The sequence below is a fragment of the Jaminaea rosea genome, assembly GCF_003144245.1.
Source record: "Jaminaea rosea strain MCA 5214 unplaced genomic scaffold BDZ90scaffold_20, whole genome shotgun sequence".
Taxonomy (NCBI): Eukaryota; Fungi; Basidiomycota; class Exobasidiomycetes; order Microstromatales; genus Jaminaea; species Jaminaea rosea.
Window position 1 is genome coordinate 1 of NW_020289994.1, and position 20,780 is coordinate 20,780.

The window sequence follows — 20,780 nt, forward strand, 5'->3', positions numbered from 1 at the left end:
CGCAAGCAGAACCATCTCGAGCAATCGGCACGAGCTTGAGGACTGCCTTGGTTCCGTCCTCGAGCGCCGTGCGGTCTCCAAAGCAGTCTTGCTCTAGGCGGCGTTTGCGGCCAAAGAATTCCACGATGATGGTGTCCTTCCTGACCTTACACGGCCATCCTGTCACTCCCGCCGCCCCCATCCTCTCCCAGGCTTCCAGCCGCTCCTCATACGAGAATTTGGCTGCCCTCTGATCGGCGTCCTCCGGCACACCAACCATCTGAGTCTCGCGCGAGTAGATGGAGATCCGTCCGGCAGGGGCGATGTCGAAAGTCTCGTCTTCCGCGCGAGGCTGGCTGAGGTGAACGTGGTCGGTGCCACGGAAGAAGGAGGATTGAGTGGTCGGCTGCTCCACGTCGAGGATTGCCACGTTTGCTGCGCCGGCCTCGCGCTGTCGCTCCAACTCCTCTCGCGCAAGAGCCTGCACCAAGCCCCACTTGCTCGTCGTGATGTTGTCGACGGCCGTGCAAGGGCCAGAAGCAAGCGAGGAGGTCGGGGTGACCCAATTGATGCGCTCGACGGCCGCCCTCGTCACCGCCTTCGACTTGCCGGCCCTTCGACCAATGTCCTCCACCTCAACGTCATCACGAATGTCCTTGTCGTTGATGAGGTCGATAAATTGGATTGCTGCCGGCACCACCCCGTTGAGCCGTTCATGGCGTCGCTTGCCGTATCGCGCCCCCCTCAGCTCGTACACGCCCGGGTAACCTCCACGCGAGATGGTGTTGAGGATCGCACAACCCATATGCTCGTCGATGGCGACAATCATACGGATCATGTGCTCGTACGTGAAGTTGCCTTCGCGGAGGCGGTAGAGCGCCATGCCCGTGAGGCGGTGAAACAGGAGCTGCAGCCATTGCGAGGTGTGCGGCAGCGAGAGGTTCTCGTTGTGTTGAGCTTTGGTTCGGCTAGACTAGCCTGCGCTCAGACCCCTTCTCTGCCCCTATCTGGTCTCTTGAGCTCGAGTATGTATCTCCTTCAGCTTCCTCCTTTTGATCCATCACTTTGAATCGACGTGCTTCACATGACAGTCTTCTGGCGTCGACGTGAGAATGAAGTGGTAACGCTCCTGCACCGCGCCTTGCTGGTAGGAGCCCGTCGAATGCAGGTTCGCACCGGCTACGCTCACCTGAGCTGCGCGTTTGTGCATTTGCTGCATTTGATCCTGCCTTAAGACGTGGAGTCGAGGCTCGGCTACGGACTGCTCCTCCGTTCGTCCTGGTCAATCCGTTTAGACTCTATCTTTTGATGAGGACGTGGACAAGGTCTGCATGACTGCGAGTGGCCGGTCGCCCGTCTAGTGAGTGACGCTACGCCGTGTGTGGGCTTAAGTGGGCGCTGCATGATCTTGATGATGTTGTGCTTTGGCTCGGAGAAACCAGCTTGCGCTCAGACCCCTCCTTGGCCCCTCTCTGGTCTCTTGAGCTCGAGTCTGTGTCTCCTTCAGCTTCCTCCTTTTGATGTATCACTTCGAATTGACGTGCTCCACACTACAATTGACCAGTCCTCCACTTGGTCATGAGCCGTAACAGTGAGAGGGAACTGGTCTGGTCTCCATGCTTCGAGTGCGAAAGTGTCTCGCTTGGTGCTTGCAGAGGCTTCTTTCAGGTCTTTGCGTGGCCAGGTCGTGCGTCTGTGCACAGTCTCCTCGAGTACGTGTGCGGGTGCTGCGCAGTCGTAAGGGCGAGCGGGAGAATGTGAGCTGAAGGTCGAGCTAGAGCAAGATAGAGATCTCTGCTACGCTCTCGAGGCTCTCACCTTGCTCTGCTACTGTCCTTCCTCCTCTTCTTCTACCACGCTACTACAGGCCCCTCCTCGCCTCGCTGTACGCACCGTAGCGCTTTGTCGGTTTCCCTCACCTGCTGCTCGCTGGCCCCCTCACTTGCTCGGTGACTGGCTTGGCGGCTGGGTTTTGCTGGCTCGTGAGGTTGATGTTTGTGGTGTGAAAGAAGAATAGATTGATGCGATGGGATGGATGGATGGGATGGATGGATGCATCGCACGTCGTCGAAGCGCTGTTTCGTACCTCCAACCTCTCACGCGCCAAGACCACTCGCACCTTGCACAATCTCGCTCCGCCGCGCTTGTACCAATCAGCCGTATTTGATGAGGAGAAGGTTCCAATCTTCTCCTCCCCGCTCCGCCCTCGCTGTAGGCGGCGGCGATGCCCGTGTCCAATCAGCAAAGCAATTGCAAGTGCGGAGCCACGAGTTCAGGAACGAGATTGCGGGTCGCAGGTCGCAGGGCGTCGGCGCATGCGCCAGAGTGCCGTCCGACCGACGTCGTGCTCAGGTACGAGATTCGAGGCGCGAGTAAGGCCAGGGGGAACAGTGCGGGGCATGGCGACCGGGCTTGCAATGCCGAACTCGGCCCGGTGGGTAGAGAGATTCTGCTTCTCGCTCGATGATGAGGTCCAGATCGTGATCCCGCTGACCTGAGCGCAGCGTCGTCGTCGTCGTCGTCGTCGTCGTCGTGAGCAACACCCAGCCTCGTACCCACCTGGACCTCGCTCTCCCTGTCATGATCACCAACCTAGCGCCACCGCCGTCGATGTTCCCTGACCACGCTGGGTTCCCTCCCCTCAAGGTGAAAACTATTGGTTATTTTCGATTCGCGACAGGCGAGACAAAAGAAAGGTGATGGTGGTGATAAGGTCGAAAGAAGAGATCAAAAGTTGGAATCAAAAGGAAAAGGCCAGGGCAGGAAAGGGAAGATGGCGGGGCGAAGAGAAAGGAAGTGGAGAGATGTAAAGGAGAGGAGACGAGAGGAGATGACTAAAGAGAGGAGGGAGAGGAGGAATCAAGGTAGCAGGGAGGCGGTAGCGGTATCGGCGCGCGCTTGCCCACGCGTCTACATCTGCATCTGTGTCTTGTCCTTTGCAATGCGGTTCGAGAGAGGAGTCTCTGCGTTTGGGGATGGCGGTAGCGGTGGCGGTGATGGTGCCGAAAGGAAGGGTTGTCGGCCGCTTTGCCCTGCTCTCCCCTCAACGCGCCGGCTACGCAGCAGCTCGACCGTCTAGGCGGCGCGGCTAGTTCCTCAAGCTGAATCCCTTCTTCTTACTTCCCTGCGCATACCCTCCCTTCTCGGGTGTGAGTGGCCTACCACTCTCCAACCTCCTCTTCTTATCCTCGAGCTCCAACCTCTGCTTATCCAAAGCTTCCCTCATCTCCCTATGCCTAGCATACAACTCCTCCTCAGACTGCTTCAGCTTCGCCTCCTTCTCTGCCACCTTTTGTTGGAAGACCAACTTCATCTCGTTCTCCATCTTTGCCAACTTTGCGTCGTGCAGCGCACGCTCCTCTGCCATCTTGGCTGCGGGATTTACCTCCTTGAAGACGGAGTGGTCCTGCGTGACACCCATTGCTACGAGCTTCTCGGAACGATACTTCTCGTAGAGGACGTTGTGCGTGTGCTCTTTGAGCTCCTCCATGTGGGAGCGGATGAGCATCTGACGCAGCTTGACAAAGTCGCAGTGCCTGAGGGCGGGACAGGGATGGACGGGAGGAATGTCAGCCTACCACTTCTGATAGCGGGGTCTTTGGCGCGCCGTACGCACTCTTCATTGTCCACCTCGATGACGCCCCATGGGTAGGCACGCCCCCTCACGCGACGCCCATCAATGGTGTCAACCTGCTGGTCTGAGCCTACGACGGCAAAGGGGATCTTGCGTACTATCTCCTCGTTCTCGGCCAAGGTCTCGTCGTCTTCTACGTCGTAGCTGGGTGCGTAGAAGATCTGGATGTTGTGGTGTGCAATGTCGGCCAGGATGCGTTGCTTGAAGAGGTGGATCTCCTCATCGGTCATCGTGTCCGACTTTGCAATGACGGGGATGAGGTTGACCTTCTGGTGGAGACGGCGCATGAACTCGATGTCGATGGGGCGAAGTGCGTGTCCGCTGGGCTGGATGAAGTAGAGGCAGGCGTGGACCCGGTTGTCGGTGAGCTTTGCGCGGTTGACTCGGTTCTCCTGCTCGAGGTAGGCGTCGAAGCGCGACTCGATGTTGTCTACGATGGGCTTCCAGCTGGGCGTGCGTGTGAGGGGGAGGGCGTGAGTGGGTGGATGGGTGAGTGGATCAAGCACACGGCGCACTCACCTCTCATCGTTGTTGACAAAGTCGGCAAATCCAGGAGTGTCGACTACGGTCAGCTTGAGACGGACGCCGTTCTCCTCGATGTCTGTGCGTGGGTGTGCGCAACCACGAGCATATAGTCAGCCATGCGAGAGCTCATATATGCTACGCCACGTCGCACCACGCCACGCCACGCCGCACCACGCCACGCCACGCTGCGCCTGCTCACCAGCACTGATGCTCTCGATAGCGACCGTCTTGGGTCGCTCCATGTGCGGTGCAGGCACCTCCTTCTTGGGATAGAGCTTGTGGTTGAAGAGGGTGTTGACCAGCGTCGATTTGCCTAGACCGCTTTCGCCTGAGATTGCATCGCGATGGAGTACAGGTCAGCTCTATCCACTCGCATCTCGTGGCTCGTGGCTCGCATCTTGCCCTCGGTCTTGCGACTCACCAACAACCATGGCCGTAAAGTTGAACCCCTTGCGAACAGAGCGACGATGCCATTGGTTGGGCAGGTTGGCGAACCCGACAAAGCCGCGCATCTGCTGCTTTCGGCCGGCAGGCGCTGATCCGTTAGCGGCGAGGGACATGGTGTGTGTTGTGTCGCACGGAGGAGAGGGGAGCGGAGTCGAAGGAAGGTGTTGGTTCCAGAGGGGGAGGCTGATGCTGAGCTAGCACGAGGGAGTAGCAAAGGCGCGACGACGAGGGGGGAAATGAGGGTGGTGGTGGTGGTGGTGATGCGATAGGGAAGTGCCGTAACTATCTAGCTAGCTAATTGGCTGGAAGAGGCAAGTCGCTGAGTAGCTTGCTGGCGGCGTGGTGATTGGTAGCAACGAACGATTGGAACGACGATCCTGTCTGTCGCTCTGTCGTCGCTCTTGTCCCGAGTCCACACCACTCTCGAGTTGGAGCCACTCACTCGCTCGCCCGGCCGTGCTTCGTCGACGACTTGGCTCCGCCCCGCTCAAAGAGCACTTTGGCACTTTGGCCTCATTGATGCTGCTGCTGCTCTGCTCTGGCCCTGTGGCTCCGCTCGCAGCGAGCGAGAGAGGTGACGCCGACTCTGGACTGACTTCGCTGGCGCCGCCTCGCCTCGCCCTCCGCCCCGCCCCGCCCCGTCCACGACGACGCTGAGCTGCGACGCCCGACCAACCAAGCAAGCAAGCAGAGCGGGGCGGCAAGGAAGAGGAAGAAGGCGGACAGAGAGGGCGGGCGAGCTCATTACCACGGCCGTGCAATACAAATGTGCTCGAGGTCCTGACGACGGATGTTGAGCGGCAAAGATGCTTCTTCGTCACATTGGCTCTGCACCCTTACCTGCCTGCCTTCTTCGCTCTTGTGGCTCTGCATATCTACATTCAATTACTCCTCATCACCCTCCGTACATCGCCTCTCCACCTCTGCCACGCATCCCCTCACGCCCTCCTCCAGCCACAACCACTCTTCCTGCCTCTTGAAATCCTCACACATAGCCCGCAGTCGCAGCTGGACGAACGATCCCCAATCAGGCTGCAGTTCCGCCTCACATCCGGGTCTGTCAGTCCAGTCGCGTACCATCCCCCAGAATTGCGCCCAGTCCCATCCAGCGTCTGCGCGGGATACCTCTGCGACGAGGCCCCAGAACTCCACTTGCCATGGCGATCCCCGCTCCCCTTGGCCTGCTGTGCGCAACATCTCCTCCACGTCCCTCAAGGCGTACCGCACCTCCCCCATCTCCTCCTTCATCGCGTCGTACATGCGCGGGAGGTTGACGCTGTTGCACCAATTGTGGTTGAGAGAGATGCAGTCGGACAGATTGAAGACTTCTGCCAGTGGAGGAGAGGGGAGAGGATGGAGATGGTCAGGTCAGGTCAAGCCACGCCACGCCACGCCATGCCACGTCGTGCCGCACCATGATAACAATTCGAGGGGACGAAGATTGTTTCGCCTTCCTGTGTCATCGCGCGATACGGGGAAAAGCTGTCAGCTCCATCCCAGCGTCTCAGTCCACGATCGCACACTCACCTCCTGCACTACCTCTACCCTCTCTCCCCTACACCCGCTCTTCCTCTCTTCTAATTCCAGCCTCTCCCCCTCGCTCAGCGGTGCACCTCTCCCATCCGCCCTCCGTAGCAGCGGGGCCAGCTGGGGCGAGTAGAGGGTCCAGCGCTTACGCCCGACGATGTTGGTGCTCCAGGAATAGCTGGTATACACGTCCCGATGGAGGGGCGTGAAGGTGCCCGACAGGCCTGCGTAGCAGAAGCGGAAATCGTCGGGCAGCGTAGAGGACGAAGAGGCAGTCACGTCTGGATTTGGTGTTAAGGGCGAGTCGTTGTTCATCCAGTCATCTCTGAAGAGGTCCGGAGTGACATAGGGCGCCTCCTGCCCTGCTAGGCGTGAGAGGCGGACGAGATGCCAGTCTTTAATGTAGATCAACGTCTCCTCGCTCCCACCCTCAGCACCCTTGGCTACGCTCCTCCCTCTCGCTCGCGCGCACCGCATCTCCTCTACCGCGTCTTTGAGCTTCATCTCTCTCCTTTCCTCCTCCTCCTCTCCTCTGCGGACCACAACAGGCACTACGTGCTCTCCGTACCGCGAGGCGAGGAGGAGGAAGGAGCGATGAAGACGCAGATCCATATTCGCATCCGCATCCTCCTTGGCAACGTCTTTGTTAGAAGAGGTAGAGGAGGAGGAGGCGCAGGACGTCGTCCCGCATCTCCACTCCTTCCAGGCCGGCCAGTCCTCGATCAGAGCGCGCGGGAGGATGCATGGACGATTGGTGATGAGGTACTTATGCTGTTTGAGCCAAGCAAGCGAGCGGTATGAAGTATCAGATCAGTAATCCACGAGCCCTCGCCAGGACTTTGGGCCAGTCACGCACCAGGAAGTCGACGTAGGAAGGGACCACGCTGAGCCGGTCCACCTTCCAGGGCCTCTCTCCTCCTTCTCCTCTTTGCGCCGCGCCTTGTACCATTCCTGTGCCCTTTCCACTTTTCTCGCCATCGAATTCCATTGTTCTCTTCTTCACCTGCAAAGAGGCCTACAGCTGGGAGACAGAGGGGCCCCCGAGCCTCGAGGTCACGGGCGGAGAGGGCGAAAAGAAAGAAGGGAAGGGAAATGCGGGTGGCTCGAGCGCTGCTTTCTCGTCTGCGTCGGAGGGAAAAGTCGGCCAGTCCCAAGGGTCTCTCGCACAAGCCAAAGACCGGCGTCGTGCCGGCCGGCGGGCGGAAACCTCCATCCCGCCGAGTCATTTAACTTCTTCTCATTCGTCGACGTAAATCCCGCGCCTCCCCTTCTCTTCCTTTGCCTGCTACCACACAGTGCGACAAGTCACCTCCATCAGCGAGCAAGCATGACAGACCCAACCACTTCCAAGGCCCGCCCGTTGTATGTACACGTACCCGACGTGGCGCAGCCCCGCTTCCATCCCAGGACTCACCTGTCTCACCTCCCCTCCCGCCTCCCACCAGCATCCAAGCAGAAGCCTTCTCACCCCGCTCGCACCCCCTACTAGGCAACCCATGCGCCGTAGTCCTCTCGTCTCCGCATCAACAACCCCTCTCCCCCACGCAACGCCAGCTCTTCTCAGCCTGGACGAACCTTTCGGAAACCACTTTCCTCCTCCCACCTACCGACTCATCCCTCGCAGACTACAAAGTTCACATCCACACGACGAAGCGAGAATTGCCCTTTGCCGGGCACCCGACACTCTGCAGTGCCAGGAGCTGGCTATACGCCCAGGCCAAGGCGAAGAAGGCGCGCGAGGAAAAGGACATCAAGCTTGCCTCGGGGGATCAAAGAGTCATAACGCAGGAGTGCAACATTGGTCTGGTGAAGATCCGCATCGAGGGCAAACAAGGCCAACAAGACCCCGCAGGTCGCCTGTCCCTGGCTGCTCCCGGGTTCATCAAGTTTGGCCCCGCCGAGCAGGGGGACGTGGAGGCGATCTGTGCCGCGCTGGGCGTGAGGAGGGAGGATGTGCTGAAGGCGCAATGGACGGACAACGGGCCAGGGTGGTGCACCCTGTTGCTCAAGTCGGCTCAAGCTGTTCTTGAGGCCAAATTCAGCCATAAAGCTCCTTACAATGTGGGGCTGGTCGGACCGTACAAGGCCGGGATGCCGCTGCTCCGAGAGGCGGGATTGCTCCCCTCCGACGAGGTGGGAGAGGAGGAAGCAGATGTAGAGGATATGGGGCTAGACCCGGCCCACTTTGAGGTGCGAGCATTTCATGACGAACTGGTGGATGAGGACCCCGTAACGGGCTCTTTGAATGCCGGGATCGCACGATGGTTGATCGAGGGTGGACTGGCGCCGAAGAAGTACGTGGCGTCACAGGGGAGGATGGTGGGGAGACGCGGCAGGGTTTATGTTGAGGCTGAGCGGGGGGAGGGAGGGGAGGAGACGATTTGGGTTGGGGGGGAGGCGGGTGTTGTTATTGAGGGGGAGGTGAATATCTGATGTGGGGCGAACGACGCTGTGGGGTGGGAGGGGAGGTAGTCTCGCGGTGGGAGGAGAGGTAGTCTCGCGGTGGGAGGGGAGGTAGTCTCTATTCTATGGCGTATTGTTCTTGAAGCAGGACCACATAGGCGCACCTATGTCACCTTCTTCTTCTCTGTCGTCTTTACCCCACCATTTGCCCCCGCATCCCCATCCAATCCCATGCTCTGCTTACCCCGCTTCTTACCCGCTTCCCTCCTCTTCTCTCTCGCCTCCACTCCCAACCCAACAAAGACCACCCCCACCCCGCCCCACTGCATCGCCGTCAATCGATGGGAGTACACGATCAAGCTCAACAGCATGGTGAACAACTTGCGCGTAACCGTTATGCTCACAAGCGTCAAGCTGCCAAAACGCTGCAAGGTCTCGAAGATGGCCACCTGTCCCAGAGCTCCGGCCATTGCGTAGGACAAGATGTCCCGGAGGACCGAGGGGTGACGCGAGATGAAGGAGAGAGCGGCGTTTAGTTCCGAGCCGGAGACGGTGCCACTCGCGCTGCTATCGTGTGTGCCGCCCAGGATTGCCGGCAGGGGCAAGACGAGGCTAGCCCCAAGGAGCAGGGAGGAGAGGGTATTCATGACCAGCATCATCTGCGGCCCGCTGACGGTCCATCGGTGGAACACCTCGTCCTGCGTCGAGTTGGTGGCCCCGTCTAGGACGAGATTGAGCACTAGGAGGGCGACCCCAATGAGACTGTCCCCCGCTGCTCCTCCTTTGTTGCTACTACTCTTCTTGGCCTGCCCTCCAAGCATGAATGCCGAGATACCCGCGGTGACCATTCCGACTACGAGGTACTTGTATCGTGGGAAGTGGCGACGATACAGGAGAAGGTTCATTAGGAGGACGGGTACCAGTTTGCATGATTTGGCGAGTGTGAGGGTAGGGTAGGAGATGCCGTGTGAGAGGGAATGGAGGCCCAGCTGAGAGGAGGTGGATTGGAGGAAGGAGATGAGGAGATATCGGGTGAGGAGTGGGGATATGCGCGCCTGTGATGATGAGGAGGCGACGACATGTCCATTGGCCTTTGGCTGAGGTGGTGTCACCTGCTTCTCAATCCTCTGAGCTCCCGAGGGCAAAAGAGCTGCCAACCCCAGCCTCTCCCAAATCGTCTCTCCCCCTCCTTTTCCCCTATTTCTGCGCCCGACAGCCAGCAGATAAGCTGTCGCCACTCCCGTACTCGCGACCGCTTGACCCCACTGGAGTAACAAGGGACTAGAAAAGTACTCGGTGGTGGTCCCCACCTCACCAGGGATCAAGGCAATGCCATCGTGTGCGTGCGTCACGTAAGGGGTTGTCGTGAGTCGCTCTTGGAGGAGGGCCCAGAGGAGGAAAAATGCGTAAATGCTGAGCACGCAAATGAGGAGGGGGAGTAGCATTGCGTGTGTGGATGCGGGCGGGAGGGAAGGAAGGAGTAGAAGCAGGGCTGCAGCCACTCGACGCAACGCAACGCAACGCAACGCCAGTCCGAGTTCGGAGTGTTGTTCTCTCTCTCGCTCGCCCCCTTCCACGTGGCCGAGCGCGGGCTACGTGGAACTGCGCCTTGCACGACCTCGTAACGTGCTTTGAAAGCAAGACAGCAAGCATCCTTGGACTTGCAAAATTGAACTAGATTCTCTCATGGATATAGTAAATGGATCATCAACAAAAGGAAAGTAAGAATCGTCCCGCCACCAAGCGCTGCATCAATGCGACGCGATGCGATGCGATGCGAAGTGTCCGTCCCGCTTCATCACACACACTCAAACCACTTGTAAGCGTCCTCACCCATCGCACCCTCCTCTCCCTTCTTCCCCACGTACTTCGCCTCCTTGGGCCAAGGGCAGAGCTTGCGCGTGAAACGCAACCCGTAATGGTAGCTCGAGTAGACGGTCGGGAGGAGGGGCTCTTTTGGCTGCGGAGGCGGGGCAGGCGCGGCGGGAACGGAGCTGTTGTTGGGAGAGGGGGAGGAGGTGCTGTTGGTGAGGGGAGGAGCGAGTGCGTCCAGCGGCAAGCCACCCGTGGCGTCGCGTTCCTGCTCGCCCATCCACTCGATCACCTCATCAGCGCTGCTCCTCTTCCTCTTCTCAGCCGAGCTCCCCCCACCCGCGCTTGCTCCCTCCGCAGGCTCCTCAGGAATCACCTTCTCCCTCATCCCGTACGCGGCTCCCACCTGATATTCCTCCTTGTGCCCGCGTTCCACCCACGCTACCAGGCTCAACAACATATCATAATCCGTCCTGAAGAGGTAAGGTCGGTTCCCCGCATCATTTTGCGTCGGACCACCAAAATGCCACGCCCCCGGCCCGTCACGACAGTGGTGCATCCCCGGCACCGGATAGAAACGCATGTGCTCATCGAGGGGCCCACGAGTCTTACTGTTGGCCGCCACGGCCTTGATGTAGTTCTCGGTCGAGTAGGGAGAAATGGTAAAGGCATCCGCCAGGCCGTGGTAGACCATTATCTTGCTCCCTGCACTGAACGCCTCGCTAAGGTCCGTCTTGTAGCTCACCCAGTTCTGCCCCTCTCTATCCCCCTCCTCCACGTCTTGCGCAGTGATAGAGTCCCAATAGGAAAAATTGCCCGTCGCCTCTGCCGAGAGGTCAGGCTGACGTCGTACGGCTAGTGAGAAGAAATTGCCAGCCTTGGCCTGCGTGCCCTTGAGGGTCGAAGCTTGCCCCTCTGCACCGTACGCGAAGGGCGGGTAGATGAATGTCCCGTTGAGGATCGTGGGACGATAGAGCTCCTCGAGGTTGATGATTTGCGCCTCTGTGAGGCACGTCTCGTTGCTTGCCCCATACTTGGCGCCGGCACGGCCACAGAGTAGTGCAGCCCTGAAGTCCGGCTTGCATCTCTTGGGCGCAGAGATGACGCCATCGACGACCCCGTCTAGGTGGTCGCATTGATCCAGTATAGTCTGGTGCACGGGGCCCTGAAGGACCACCTGGCTGAACCAAGCCTCCTGCCCGACCGAGGCGATGCGGTGCACCTTTTGCGTGTGTATCTGCCCAACGTTCATACGATTGAAGTTGATCCCCGGCGCCCCCGCCAAGATCCCATCAAAGTCCTTGGGGTAATACATGGCTGAGGCGAGGCCGGGCTTTCCTCCATTGGAGCAGCCCGTGTAGTAGGCGCGTCGCGGCTCAGCGCCGTAGAAGGCGGCTATGACTTCTTCGCCTAGCTGGCGTGAAACATGCGTGCTCCGTTTCCCCCAATCCAAGAGCGTCTCATTGATCTGCGTGCCGTTGATCCAGGTGGCCCCGCCCGTGGTGCTCCAGTGCCCCGTGTTCGAGCCTACCACCGCGAATCGATAGCGAGCCATGTTGGCTTTCAGGTCCGTAAAGGGGACCGCGCCACGTAGCCCGCCGTTGCCGATGTAGAGGAGACGGCCGTTCCACCCGTCGCCTGAGCCGAGGAGTTGGGTGCCCGTGAGGTGGGTCGGATGGGAGGAGGAGCGTGGAGTGAGAGGTGGCGAGGAAGAGGGGGATGACGCTGCATCTGCTGGCGGTGCCGATGAGGAGGCGGGGGCACCTGCGCTGGGGCTTGCATTGGTTGGAGGAGCGCTCGAGCTTGGAGGCGCTGCCGATCCATTGTTGACCAGGTAGGGCGGTCCCTTGATGAATCCCCCCTTCTCATCCAACTCGATCGGCGTATTACTCGTCGGATAGTCGGTAGCATTAACAGCTGCCAAATCTATACTCCCATTCGCGGCCAGCGGCATCCACACCTCGGCGAAGACCTGCGTGAGGTTACTCGTCTTGATGTACGCTCCGAAACGGCAGAAGGCTGGCAGACCTCCCAGCGGCCCATTCTTTGCTTCTGGCCCCGTGTTCTTGCCATAGTCGTCGAGAGAGAGGTCAAAGTCCGGTCCGACGCCTTCGAGGAGAGCCTTTAGGCTTGGTGAGGATGGGAGGACCCCAGGTGGTAAGGATTGGGCGAGGAGCTCGAGTGAGGGGTTGGACCCTGTGGGGTAGTATTGGGTGAAAGTGTTATTGAGCGTGTAGTGGATCGAGCTGGTGTTGAAGGTGCGCGAGAGGGAGAGGCAGCGTTGCTCTGCATCGGGGCCTGCGATGCGTGGGCCGCGTGATGGATGGGTCAAGGGGGATGCGTGGATTGATGGGGTAGAGCAGAGGAGCAGGAGTAGGAGCAGCTGCAGCAGGGTAGCTAGCAGGGGGAGCATCGCGGCGGCTGGTGCGGATAGATGCTTAAGTGGACCAGGATGGGATGGTGCAGAGTCAAGTCTGAGTGCTCGAATCTGATGCTGATGCTGATGCTGAGTAGCCTCGAGTTCTCGGCGGCGGCATGAACGACGGCCCGGCGGTAGGGACGGCTAGCAATGAGCCAATGTACGGAAGGAACCACGGCGAGGGCGAGGACTAGGCAAAGAGGCAAAAAGAGGGCCTTTACCCGCATTTCTCGGTTATCCACCCTAGCTGCTGCCGCCCACTTCACTCTGGGTCAGGAGGCCAATTTGCGGGGGCCACGCCCATTTGTTCGAGAAGCACGCACGGGGGAAGGATGAGAGGATGGGATGAAATTGCACAGTAGGATTTGATGATCAAGGCAGACGCGGGGCAAAGACGTTGCCCTCGACGATCGTGCCATGAGTGATGAGCTGGGCCGTGGGTGGAGTGACGCCCAGCCTGCCCGTGTCCGTGGGCGCAGCCAGCCATCTGGTTGCATCACTTGAACCTCCGCCCTGTCGTCGTCGTCGTGATTGCACCCTGAATTGATGACGAAGCTTCGACCCGCCCGCTCACTCGACGAGCGGCGACAACAACTTTCCAGACCGAGCGACACACATGCAGAGCGTCTTTTCATCTCGAGCTCACCCCGCTCGTATCTCTGAACCATGCATCGAGGCCTCATCGTGGTCCCATTCATACATAGCGCTCGAGCCCCCTCTCTTTCAAGTCGAAGTCGAAGTCGAAAGCGAAAGCTGAATGACCCTTTCCTCGCTCGTTGCCGCGACCCCGGCGCTCAACGGCGGACAGGCAGGCAGGCACACAGGCCAGGCAGGCGCGGCTGTGTGTTGGTTTCGAGCGGGGCGGCGGCCAGTCTGGCGTCTGACTTTGAATTGACACGAACCCTCACTCGCTCGCACTCCCGCGTCTCGACTCGACTCGACTCGAGAAGGAAGAGCAGGCGAGGCGAGGCCAGGGACGAGGGACGAGGGAGGGAGGAGCAGCAAAGCAAGGAGGTGAAATGAGGTGAGCGCTCGGCCAGCATTTCCATTTCCAAAAGGAGGGTGTAGCAACGAGGGCAAGGAGCAGTAGTGTCTTGACATCTTTACTCTTCCTCACTTCCATCAGCATTCTTCCCTTCTCTCCCTTTACTCCCGCCCGTCTTCCTCTTCGATACGCTACCAGCCCAGCATCACAAGGCCGCCGACGCTGCCGCCACCTGGGCCTAGTGTCTTGAGGCAGCCATCTTGAGGCGCCTCCCCTTTCCTTGCATATAGCGACGATAAGCACGCTCTTCCACGCCACGCCTCATCACCATGTCTTCCGACGCATCGCAGCACGACCTGGCCCATCTGGCCAGCAGCACATCGACCTCTTCCCACCCCACGGCGGCCTCAATCGTCCAAACCCTCCAACAGCGTCTTCGCTCCGACCAGCCCTACACTCGCCTCTCCTCCTCCACCCTCGTCGTCGTCAATCCACTTCGCCCCCTCGCAAACCTCAACGATGCGAGTGCCCAAGACTACCAGGCGCGCACCTATGGCGGAGCGACCTGGGAGAAGGAGCGCCAGCCCTCTCCTGAAGAGGTTCTACCCCCTCACCCCTACGAGCTGGCCTGTCGTGCCTACCACATGATGCGGCGCACAGGAGAGCCGCAGTCCATCCTCTCCCTCGGTTCCAGCGATGCAGGCAAGTCCTTCGCCTCCAAACTCGTCACTGAAGAGCTCTTGCGCCTCGCATCGTCGCACTCCCGTCAAGAGCTCAAGCAAGCACAACAGCTCAAAGCATTCGACATTCTCCTCACCTCGTTCGGCTGTGCAAAGACGAGGCAAAACAGTAATGCCAGCCGATTCCACCGCTATCTGGAGCTGCACTTCACCCATCAAGGGAGATTGGCGGGGGCGACCGCTCTGACGTATGGTTTGGAAAAGGCGCGGCTGGTCCAGCCTATCGCGAGGGAGGAGAGGTCGTTCCACGTCTTCTATCAATTGCTCGCTGGTGCCACACAGCAGGAGAGGGAGGACTTCAAGCTGCAAGATGTGACCGAATACGCCCTCCTTTCCTCCTCGGGCTGCTATCGTCTCCCAGCGGGTGGGGAGGTCAGCGACGATCGTATTGCTTTTGAGGCGTTGAGAGATGCGATGAAGACACTGGGATTCAAGGGAAAACACGTCCACGCCATCTTCACCCTACTGTCCGCCGTCCTCCTGCTGGGCAATATCGACTTCACTGACCGCTCTGGGGAGGAAGGGTGCGAGGTGGCCAATCACGAGATGCTAGACGATGTAGCCTCGCTTTTGGGTGTAGAGGCGCACGAGCTGGGCGCAACCCTCACGAATCGCTCGAGATGGGTGCGCAAGGAGCTCGTCAGTCAAGTACTCACGAGGGAGGCGGCACAGAAGCAGAGGGACGGCTTGGTGAGGGACTTGTACGCCATCCTCTTCGCATTTGTCGTCGAGACGGCCAATCATCGATTCAGCCCTGCCTCGCCCGCTGAAGCGCCACAGCGCATCGCTCTGCTAGATATGCCCGGCTTCCAGCAGCAGCAGGGGCAGACGGCCACCTTCAGCGACTTCAGCATCAATGTGGCCAACGAGTGCCTGCTCAACTGGGTCCAACGCGCCCATGTGGCGCAGCAAAATGAAATGGTCGCCGACGGCGTCGAGATGCCCGAGGATCTCATCGTGGAGCAGCAAGAGGACAACACCACAGCCTGCGTCGAGCTCCTCCGCGGCAGCGTCGTAGGCACGCAAGCGACGGACCGCAAGCCAGCGGGCCTGCTGGGCTCTCTCTCCAAGCTAGGCCAAGCCGTGCGATCGGGCGAGGCAAGGGAGGAAGATGAGAATGCTACACAGCGCGAGTTTGACTCCTTTGCCCCCTACGCCGCCTACGTCAAGGGCACCTCGCCCCACTCGTTTGGGGTCAAGCACTACAACTCCCCTGCTCCCACTACGTACAGCCTCTCCTCCTTCCTTGCCCAGGACATGGATGTACTCGACTCGGCCTTCGTCCAGCTCCTGCGTCGCTCACACACCTCCTTCGTGGCGCGCCTCTTCGCCGGACCCAGCCTGGCAACTGAGTCTCACCCACACGACCCCAACACGATAGTCAACGCACAAGTTTCGGCACGCCCTCTCCGCGTCCCCGCGGGCTCTGAGCAGCCCCTTCTCGACCCATCGAAACACTACGGCGTAACGCGACAGATGAATGCGACGCTCAGCAGCATCCTGGGCGTGGTGGGACACACGCAGCAGTGGCGCATGTTCTGCATCCGTCCAAACGACATCTCCCAGCCCGGTTCCTTCGACACACGCTCCGTCACCGCGCAAGTCGAGTCTCTACGTCTCCCCGCACTCATCGCGCGCGCCCGAGCCCAGGAGCAATGGGTGCGCTCCGTTCCCTACGACGAATTCTGCCAGCGCTACAACGAGTGGATCGCCGGGCCCTCCGCGGCTGCTGGAGCCTCAGCACCAAGAGAGAAGGCGCAGGCGTTTGTGATTGCAAACGCTTGGCGGGAGGGAGCGGACTTTGCGTTTGGGCAGGGGAAGGTCTGGCTTGCGTATGGCGTGTGGAGGAGGATGGAGGATCGACTGCGCTCTACAGAGGGAGGGGAGGACCTTGCAGCTCAGTCTGCCGCCTCGATGTCGCTCGACGCGCTTTCACCTCCGCCGCTGGGCCGCGATCAGAGTATGGCGAGCCTGCTTTCTCCCATGGGCGGGCACGGAGCACTCGCCGGGGGCGCTTCGAGCGAAGATGATCTGCTCCTACGCCCTAGGCCGTCGGATGTCACCAATCCGTTCAATACCCCCGGCGCGGACAAGTCGAGCATCTTCAACGACGCGGGCGGGATGCTGGCCGGAGCTGGAGCTGGAGTTGGAGCCGGCGCAGGGTGGAACGAGTGGGAGAAGCACAACAATGCCAACGCAGCTCGCGCTTACGGGGACATCGACCCAGTCCTAGCAGAGAAGGCCTCCCTCCCGCGCGGCATCGACGCCGTCGAAGAAGTAGAAACGAGCGCGATCCGTCGCTGGTGGGTTCGCTTCGTCTGGCTCTTCACGTGGTGGATCCCCTCGTCTCTCCTCTCCTCCTGCGGCGGCATGAAGCGCCCGGACGTGCAGATGGCTTGGCGCGAAAAAGTGACCATCTGCGCCCTCATCTTCCTCAGCTGCGCCCTCGTCCTCTTCTACATCCTCGCCTTTGGACGCATCCTCTGCCCCAACCAGAACAAGGCTTGGAATGCCCAGCAGCTCAGCACGCACGCGGGCGAGGACGATTACTACGTGGCCGTGGCGGGGAAAGTGTACGATCTGACCAAGTTCTACAAGAGCCAGCACAGCGATATCTCCAATCTGCAGGTGGATCAGACGACGATGCTCCAGCTGGCGGGGCAGGACCTCACGCCCTACTTCCCTGTGCCCCTCACCCTCGGCTGCCCGACGCTCGTGACCGACGAGAGCTTCACGCTCACGCTCAACTCGAACCTCACGGCCACCATCACGCAGGCCGTGCACACCAGCGGGTCACAGCAGGCGGACCAGTCCTCGAAGCTGGCCAACAACCGGTGGTACACGCAGCGCTTCCTGCCCAAGATGAAGGGATACTACAAGGGGGACTACGTCTACTCGAAGAAGCAGGTCTCCAACGACTCGAGCTGGCGCACCTGGGCTATAGTGGATGAGAAGGTGTACGATCTCACCAACTACCTGAATACGGTTTCGACGTCCACGCAAGACTCGAGTGGGGGGCAGGCAGTCGCTTTCCTCGACTCTAGTATCACGGATCTTTTCAAGAGTCAGCCAGGGACGGACATCACCAACGATTATCACAAGGCCATGAATTCGCTCAGCGCGACAGCTAAGGCCGCTAATCAGAATTGTCTGGACAATGTCTTCTATGCGGGCAAGACGGATTTCAGGGACACGGCGAAGTGTCAGGTGCAGAACTACCTGCTGCTGGTGAGTCGCGAGCACGTGAGAATCAGTAGCACGAGCTTCTTCGACTGACCTTCGCTCTCTCCGATCTCTCCGCACACGTGCGCGCCCGCGCAGTCCTTCTCGTGCCTCATCGTAGCCACCATCCTCGCAAAGTTCATCGCCGCCCTCCAGCTCACCTCCAAGCGCAACCCGGAGCAGCAGGACAAGTTCGTCATCTGCCAAGTGCCCTGCTACACCGAGGGCGAGGACGAGCTTCGCAAGACGATCGACTCTATTGCGGGCCAGAAGTACGACGATAAGCGTAAGCTGCTCTTCATTACTTGTGACGGGATGATCGTGGGGAGCGGGAACGAGACGCCTACGCCGAGGATTGTCTTGGATATCCTCGGAGTTGATCCGAAGGTCGATCCGGAGCCGCTGATGTTCAAGAGTATAGCGGAGGTACGTACGCGCGACACAGAGAGGCGTGGCCATCTTCTCGCTCAACTGACTGACCCATCTCCCCTTCCGCCCTCTCGCCGCGCAGGGCTCCAAGCAGCTCAACTACGCCAAAGTCTACTCGGGCCTGTACGAGTTCGAGGGCCACGTCGTCCCCTACGTCGTCGTAGTCAAGTGCGGTCGTCCCTCTGAGCGCACCAAGCCGGGCAACAGGGGAAAGCGAGACACGCAGATCCTCCTCATGCGCTACCTCAACCGAGTCCACTTCGACAGTCCCATGTACCCGATGGAGCTGGAGATCTACCACCAGATGAAGAACGTCATTGGCATCGACCCGGCCTTCTACGAATTCGTGCTCATGGTCGACGCTGATACGTCCGTCGAGCCGGATGGTCTCAATCGACTTGTGGCGGTGGCGGCGGACGACTCTAGGATCATTGCCTTGTGCGGTGAGACAACGCTTGACAACGAAGAGGGTTCTTGGTGGACGATGATCCAAGTCTACGTGAGTGCTCGCCCCCCACCAACGACGACGAGCAGCAAGAGCTAGCGCTGAACTATCTTCTTCCCCCACGCTCGCCAGGAATACTACATCTCGCACCACCTCGCCAAAGCCTTCGAATCCCTCTTCGGGTCCGTCACCTGTCTCCCCGGCTGTTTCTCCATGTACCGCATCCGCAGCGCGGACAAGGGTCGCCCCCTCTTCATCTCGAACCGCATCATCGACGACTACTCGGAGAACCGCGTCGACACGCTGCACAAGAAGAATCTCCTCCAGCTCGGTGAAGACCGTTACCTCACCACCTTGATCCTCAAGCATTTCCCAGCATTCCGTACCAAATTCACCCCAGACGCGAAAGCGCACACGGCTGCGCCTGATCAGTTTGGGGTGCTGCTGAGTCAGAGGAGGAGGTGGATCAACAGTACGGTGCACAACTTGGCAGAGCTGGTCCTCATGCCTGAGCTGTGCGGCTTCTGCCTCTTCTCCATGCGCTTCGTCGTCTTTGTCGATTTGCTGGGGACGATCATCCTACCTGCGACGGTCGTGTACTTGATCTACCTCATCGTCACCGTGGCGACGGGGCAGGGCCAGTTCCCCCTCATCTCGATCATCCTCATCGCGGCCGTGTACGGGTTGCAGGCCATCATCTTCCTCGTCAAGCGACAGTGGCAGTGAGTAGCGTGGTGCGAGGCGCGAGAGATCAACACGCGACTCTTGCTGACCTTCAATTCTTCGCGTCCGACCCACGCCCAGGTACATTGGTTGGCTCATCATCTACATCCTCGCCTACCCAATCTACTCCTTTTTCCTCCCGGTCTACTCCTTCTGGCATATGGACGACTTCTCCTGGGGCAACACGCGCGTCGTCGTCGGCGAAAAGGGCAACAAGAAGATTATCGCTGGCACCGACGACGAGCCGTACGACGACTCGATGATCCCGCTCGTACGGTTCAGCGAGTACCAGCGCGATGTGTGGGAGCATGGCGGGACCGTTCGTGGCGAAGGTGATGGGATGAGCGTTTACTCCGGCGCGCCAGGTGTGGGTGGTCCGCTCGGTGGTGGCTTTGACTCGCCCTTCGGCGGAGGGCCAAGCCACCCGCCCAGCATGTACAAGGTGCCCTCCTACGCTGGCTCGGCCGTGGGCGGAGACAATGCCTCTACGTACGACTACTTCCAGACGACCAACGTCCTGGGCCGCAATGGCTCGCCCGCCCATTCTCGCGCCAGCTCTTACGGTTTCGCCGGCCAAGGCGGCGGAGGCAGCCCCTCTCGTCCAGGCTCGCGCGCTGCGTCGACGATGTTCAATCCTGGCAACAACAGCGGCGGCGGCGGTGGCGGCATGCCCCGTGCACCTTCGATGTCGATGCTGAGCGGCAACGCGCTGCAGCACAATCCCAACGCCAACGCGATGATGACCCCATCCTTCTCCACCGGGTCCATGTGGGGCATGCCCTCCTACTCCTCTACCTCGATGCCAATGGGAACGCCTCACCCAACCACAATGTCCATGTACGGCGGCTTCCCCTCTTTGCCTTCGATGGGCACCCCAGGCATGGGTATGGACAATCGCTCCTCCATGATGCTGTTCGGCGCCTCGCCTATGATGCCCGCGGGCGGCATGATGGCCAACCCCTTTGCGCCCAGCAACCCCGCCTCCCCCTCCGCCGCCGCTGGTGGCAGCGCCGCCCTTGGCCGTAACGAGGAGCCCAACCCGTCTGAAGAGGAGCTGCGAACCGCCATCATCACCTTCCTTGGCGCGCAGGCGGACCTGTACCACGTCACTAAGCGGCAGGTGCGCACGGCTGTCGAGGATTGCTTTGTCAATGCGGACCTCAAGAGTAAGAAGGCCACGCTTGATCGACTTATTGATGCCGTGCTCAAGGGCGAGTAGCGGCGGCGTCGCGCAAGACGATGGACACTACCGATACGTTTCCATAGATCGATTCGAAATGCTCCTCCATTCTCCCTCCCCCGAGCACGTAAATGCCTACTCAGCCTTGTATCAAAGCACGCGCACACGCACATAACAACATGACTCTACGACACTCCACGGTCACATCACATAGCCTCACGCACGCACGCACACACACACACAGATAGTCTCGATTCTCCCTTTGCTTCTTTCGAATCAGCACGTTCCTTTCTTGCCGCAATCGCGAACA

The 20,780-nt window shown here is 59.9% G+C and overlaps 7 protein-coding genes across 7 annotated transcripts; 3 read left to right on the forward strand and 4 right to left on the reverse strand.

Annotated features, from left to right (window-relative positions):
- BDZ90DRAFT_121884 (hypothetical protein) lies at nucleotides 1-1,105 on the reverse strand (the record flags this gene model as incomplete). Its single annotated transcript, XM_025503295.1, has 1 exon — nucleotides 1-1,105. A coding segment is annotated over exon 1 (862 nt), but the record flags the coding sequence as incomplete, so codon positions are not given.
- Nucleotides 1,106-1,870: 765 nt separating this feature from the next.
- BDZ90DRAFT_121897 (hypothetical protein) lies at nucleotides 1,871-2,817 on the forward strand. Its single transcript, XM_025503296.1, has one exon. The coding sequence runs from the start codon at nucleotides 2,001-2,003 to the stop codon at nucleotides 2,475-2,477; it is 477 nt and encodes a 158-aa protein (XP_025358970.1). The 5' UTR covers nucleotides 1,871-2,000; the 3' UTR covers nucleotides 2,478-2,817.
- BDZ90DRAFT_234930 (putative cell division control protein CDC3) lies at nucleotides 2,737-4,840 on the reverse strand. Its single transcript, XM_025507198.1, has 5 exons — nucleotides 4,560-4,840; nucleotides 4,338-4,466; nucleotides 4,133-4,214; nucleotides 3,596-4,060; nucleotides 2,737-3,515 (listed from the first exon to the last, which is right to left on the reverse strand). The coding sequence occupies exons 1-5, from the start codon at nucleotides 4,696-4,698 to the stop codon at nucleotides 3,068-3,070; spliced, it is 1,263 nt and encodes a 420-aa protein (XP_025358971.1). The 5' UTR covers nucleotides 4,699-4,840; the 3' UTR covers nucleotides 2,737-3,067.
- Nucleotides 4,841-5,348: 508 nt separating this feature from the next.
- On the reverse strand, nucleotides 5,349-7,195 carry BDZ90DRAFT_234932 (Clavaminate synthase-like protein). The gene is made up of 4 exons (XM_025507199.1): nucleotides 6,969-7,195; nucleotides 6,113-6,883; nucleotides 6,000-6,039; nucleotides 5,349-5,913 (listed from the first exon to the last, which is right to left on the reverse strand). The coding sequence occupies exons 1-4, from the start codon at nucleotides 7,098-7,100 to the stop codon at nucleotides 5,471-5,473; spliced, it is 1,386 nt and encodes a 461-aa protein (XP_025358972.1). The 5' UTR covers nucleotides 7,101-7,195; the 3' UTR covers nucleotides 5,349-5,470.
- Nucleotides 7,196-7,439: 244 nt separating this feature from the next.
- BDZ90DRAFT_263213 (Diaminopimelate epimerase-like protein) lies at nucleotides 7,440-8,545 on the forward strand (the record flags this gene model as incomplete). The annotated part of the gene is made up of 2 exons (XM_025508585.1): nucleotides 7,440-7,474; nucleotides 7,558-8,545. The coding sequence occupies 2 exons, from the start codon at nucleotides 7,440-7,442 to the stop codon at nucleotides 8,543-8,545; spliced, it is 1,023 nt and encodes a 340-aa protein (XP_025358973.1).
- A 134-nt stretch (nucleotides 8,546-8,679) lies between these two features.
- BDZ90DRAFT_228842 (UAA-domain-containing protein) lies at nucleotides 8,680-12,740 on the reverse strand (the record flags this gene model as incomplete). The annotated part of the gene is made up of 2 exons (XM_025504843.1): nucleotides 8,680-9,928; nucleotides 10,324-12,740. 2 exons carry the CDS (start codon nucleotides 12,738-12,740, stop codon nucleotides 8,680-8,682), a joined length of 3,666 nt encoding a protein of 1,221 aa, XP_025358974.1.
- Nucleotides 12,741-13,968: 1,228 nt separating this feature from the next.
- On the forward strand, nucleotides 13,969-20,735 carry BDZ90DRAFT_122125 (hypothetical protein). The gene is made up of 5 exons (XM_025503297.1): nucleotides 13,969-17,699; nucleotides 17,793-18,119; nucleotides 18,205-18,621; nucleotides 18,700-19,289; nucleotides 19,372-20,735. Exons 1-5 carry the CDS (start codon nucleotides 14,061-14,063, stop codon nucleotides 20,507-20,509), a joined length of 6,111 nt encoding a protein of 2,036 aa, XP_025358975.1. The 5' UTR covers nucleotides 13,969-14,060; the 3' UTR covers nucleotides 20,510-20,735.
- Nucleotides 20,736-20,780: the final 45 nt, after the last annotated feature.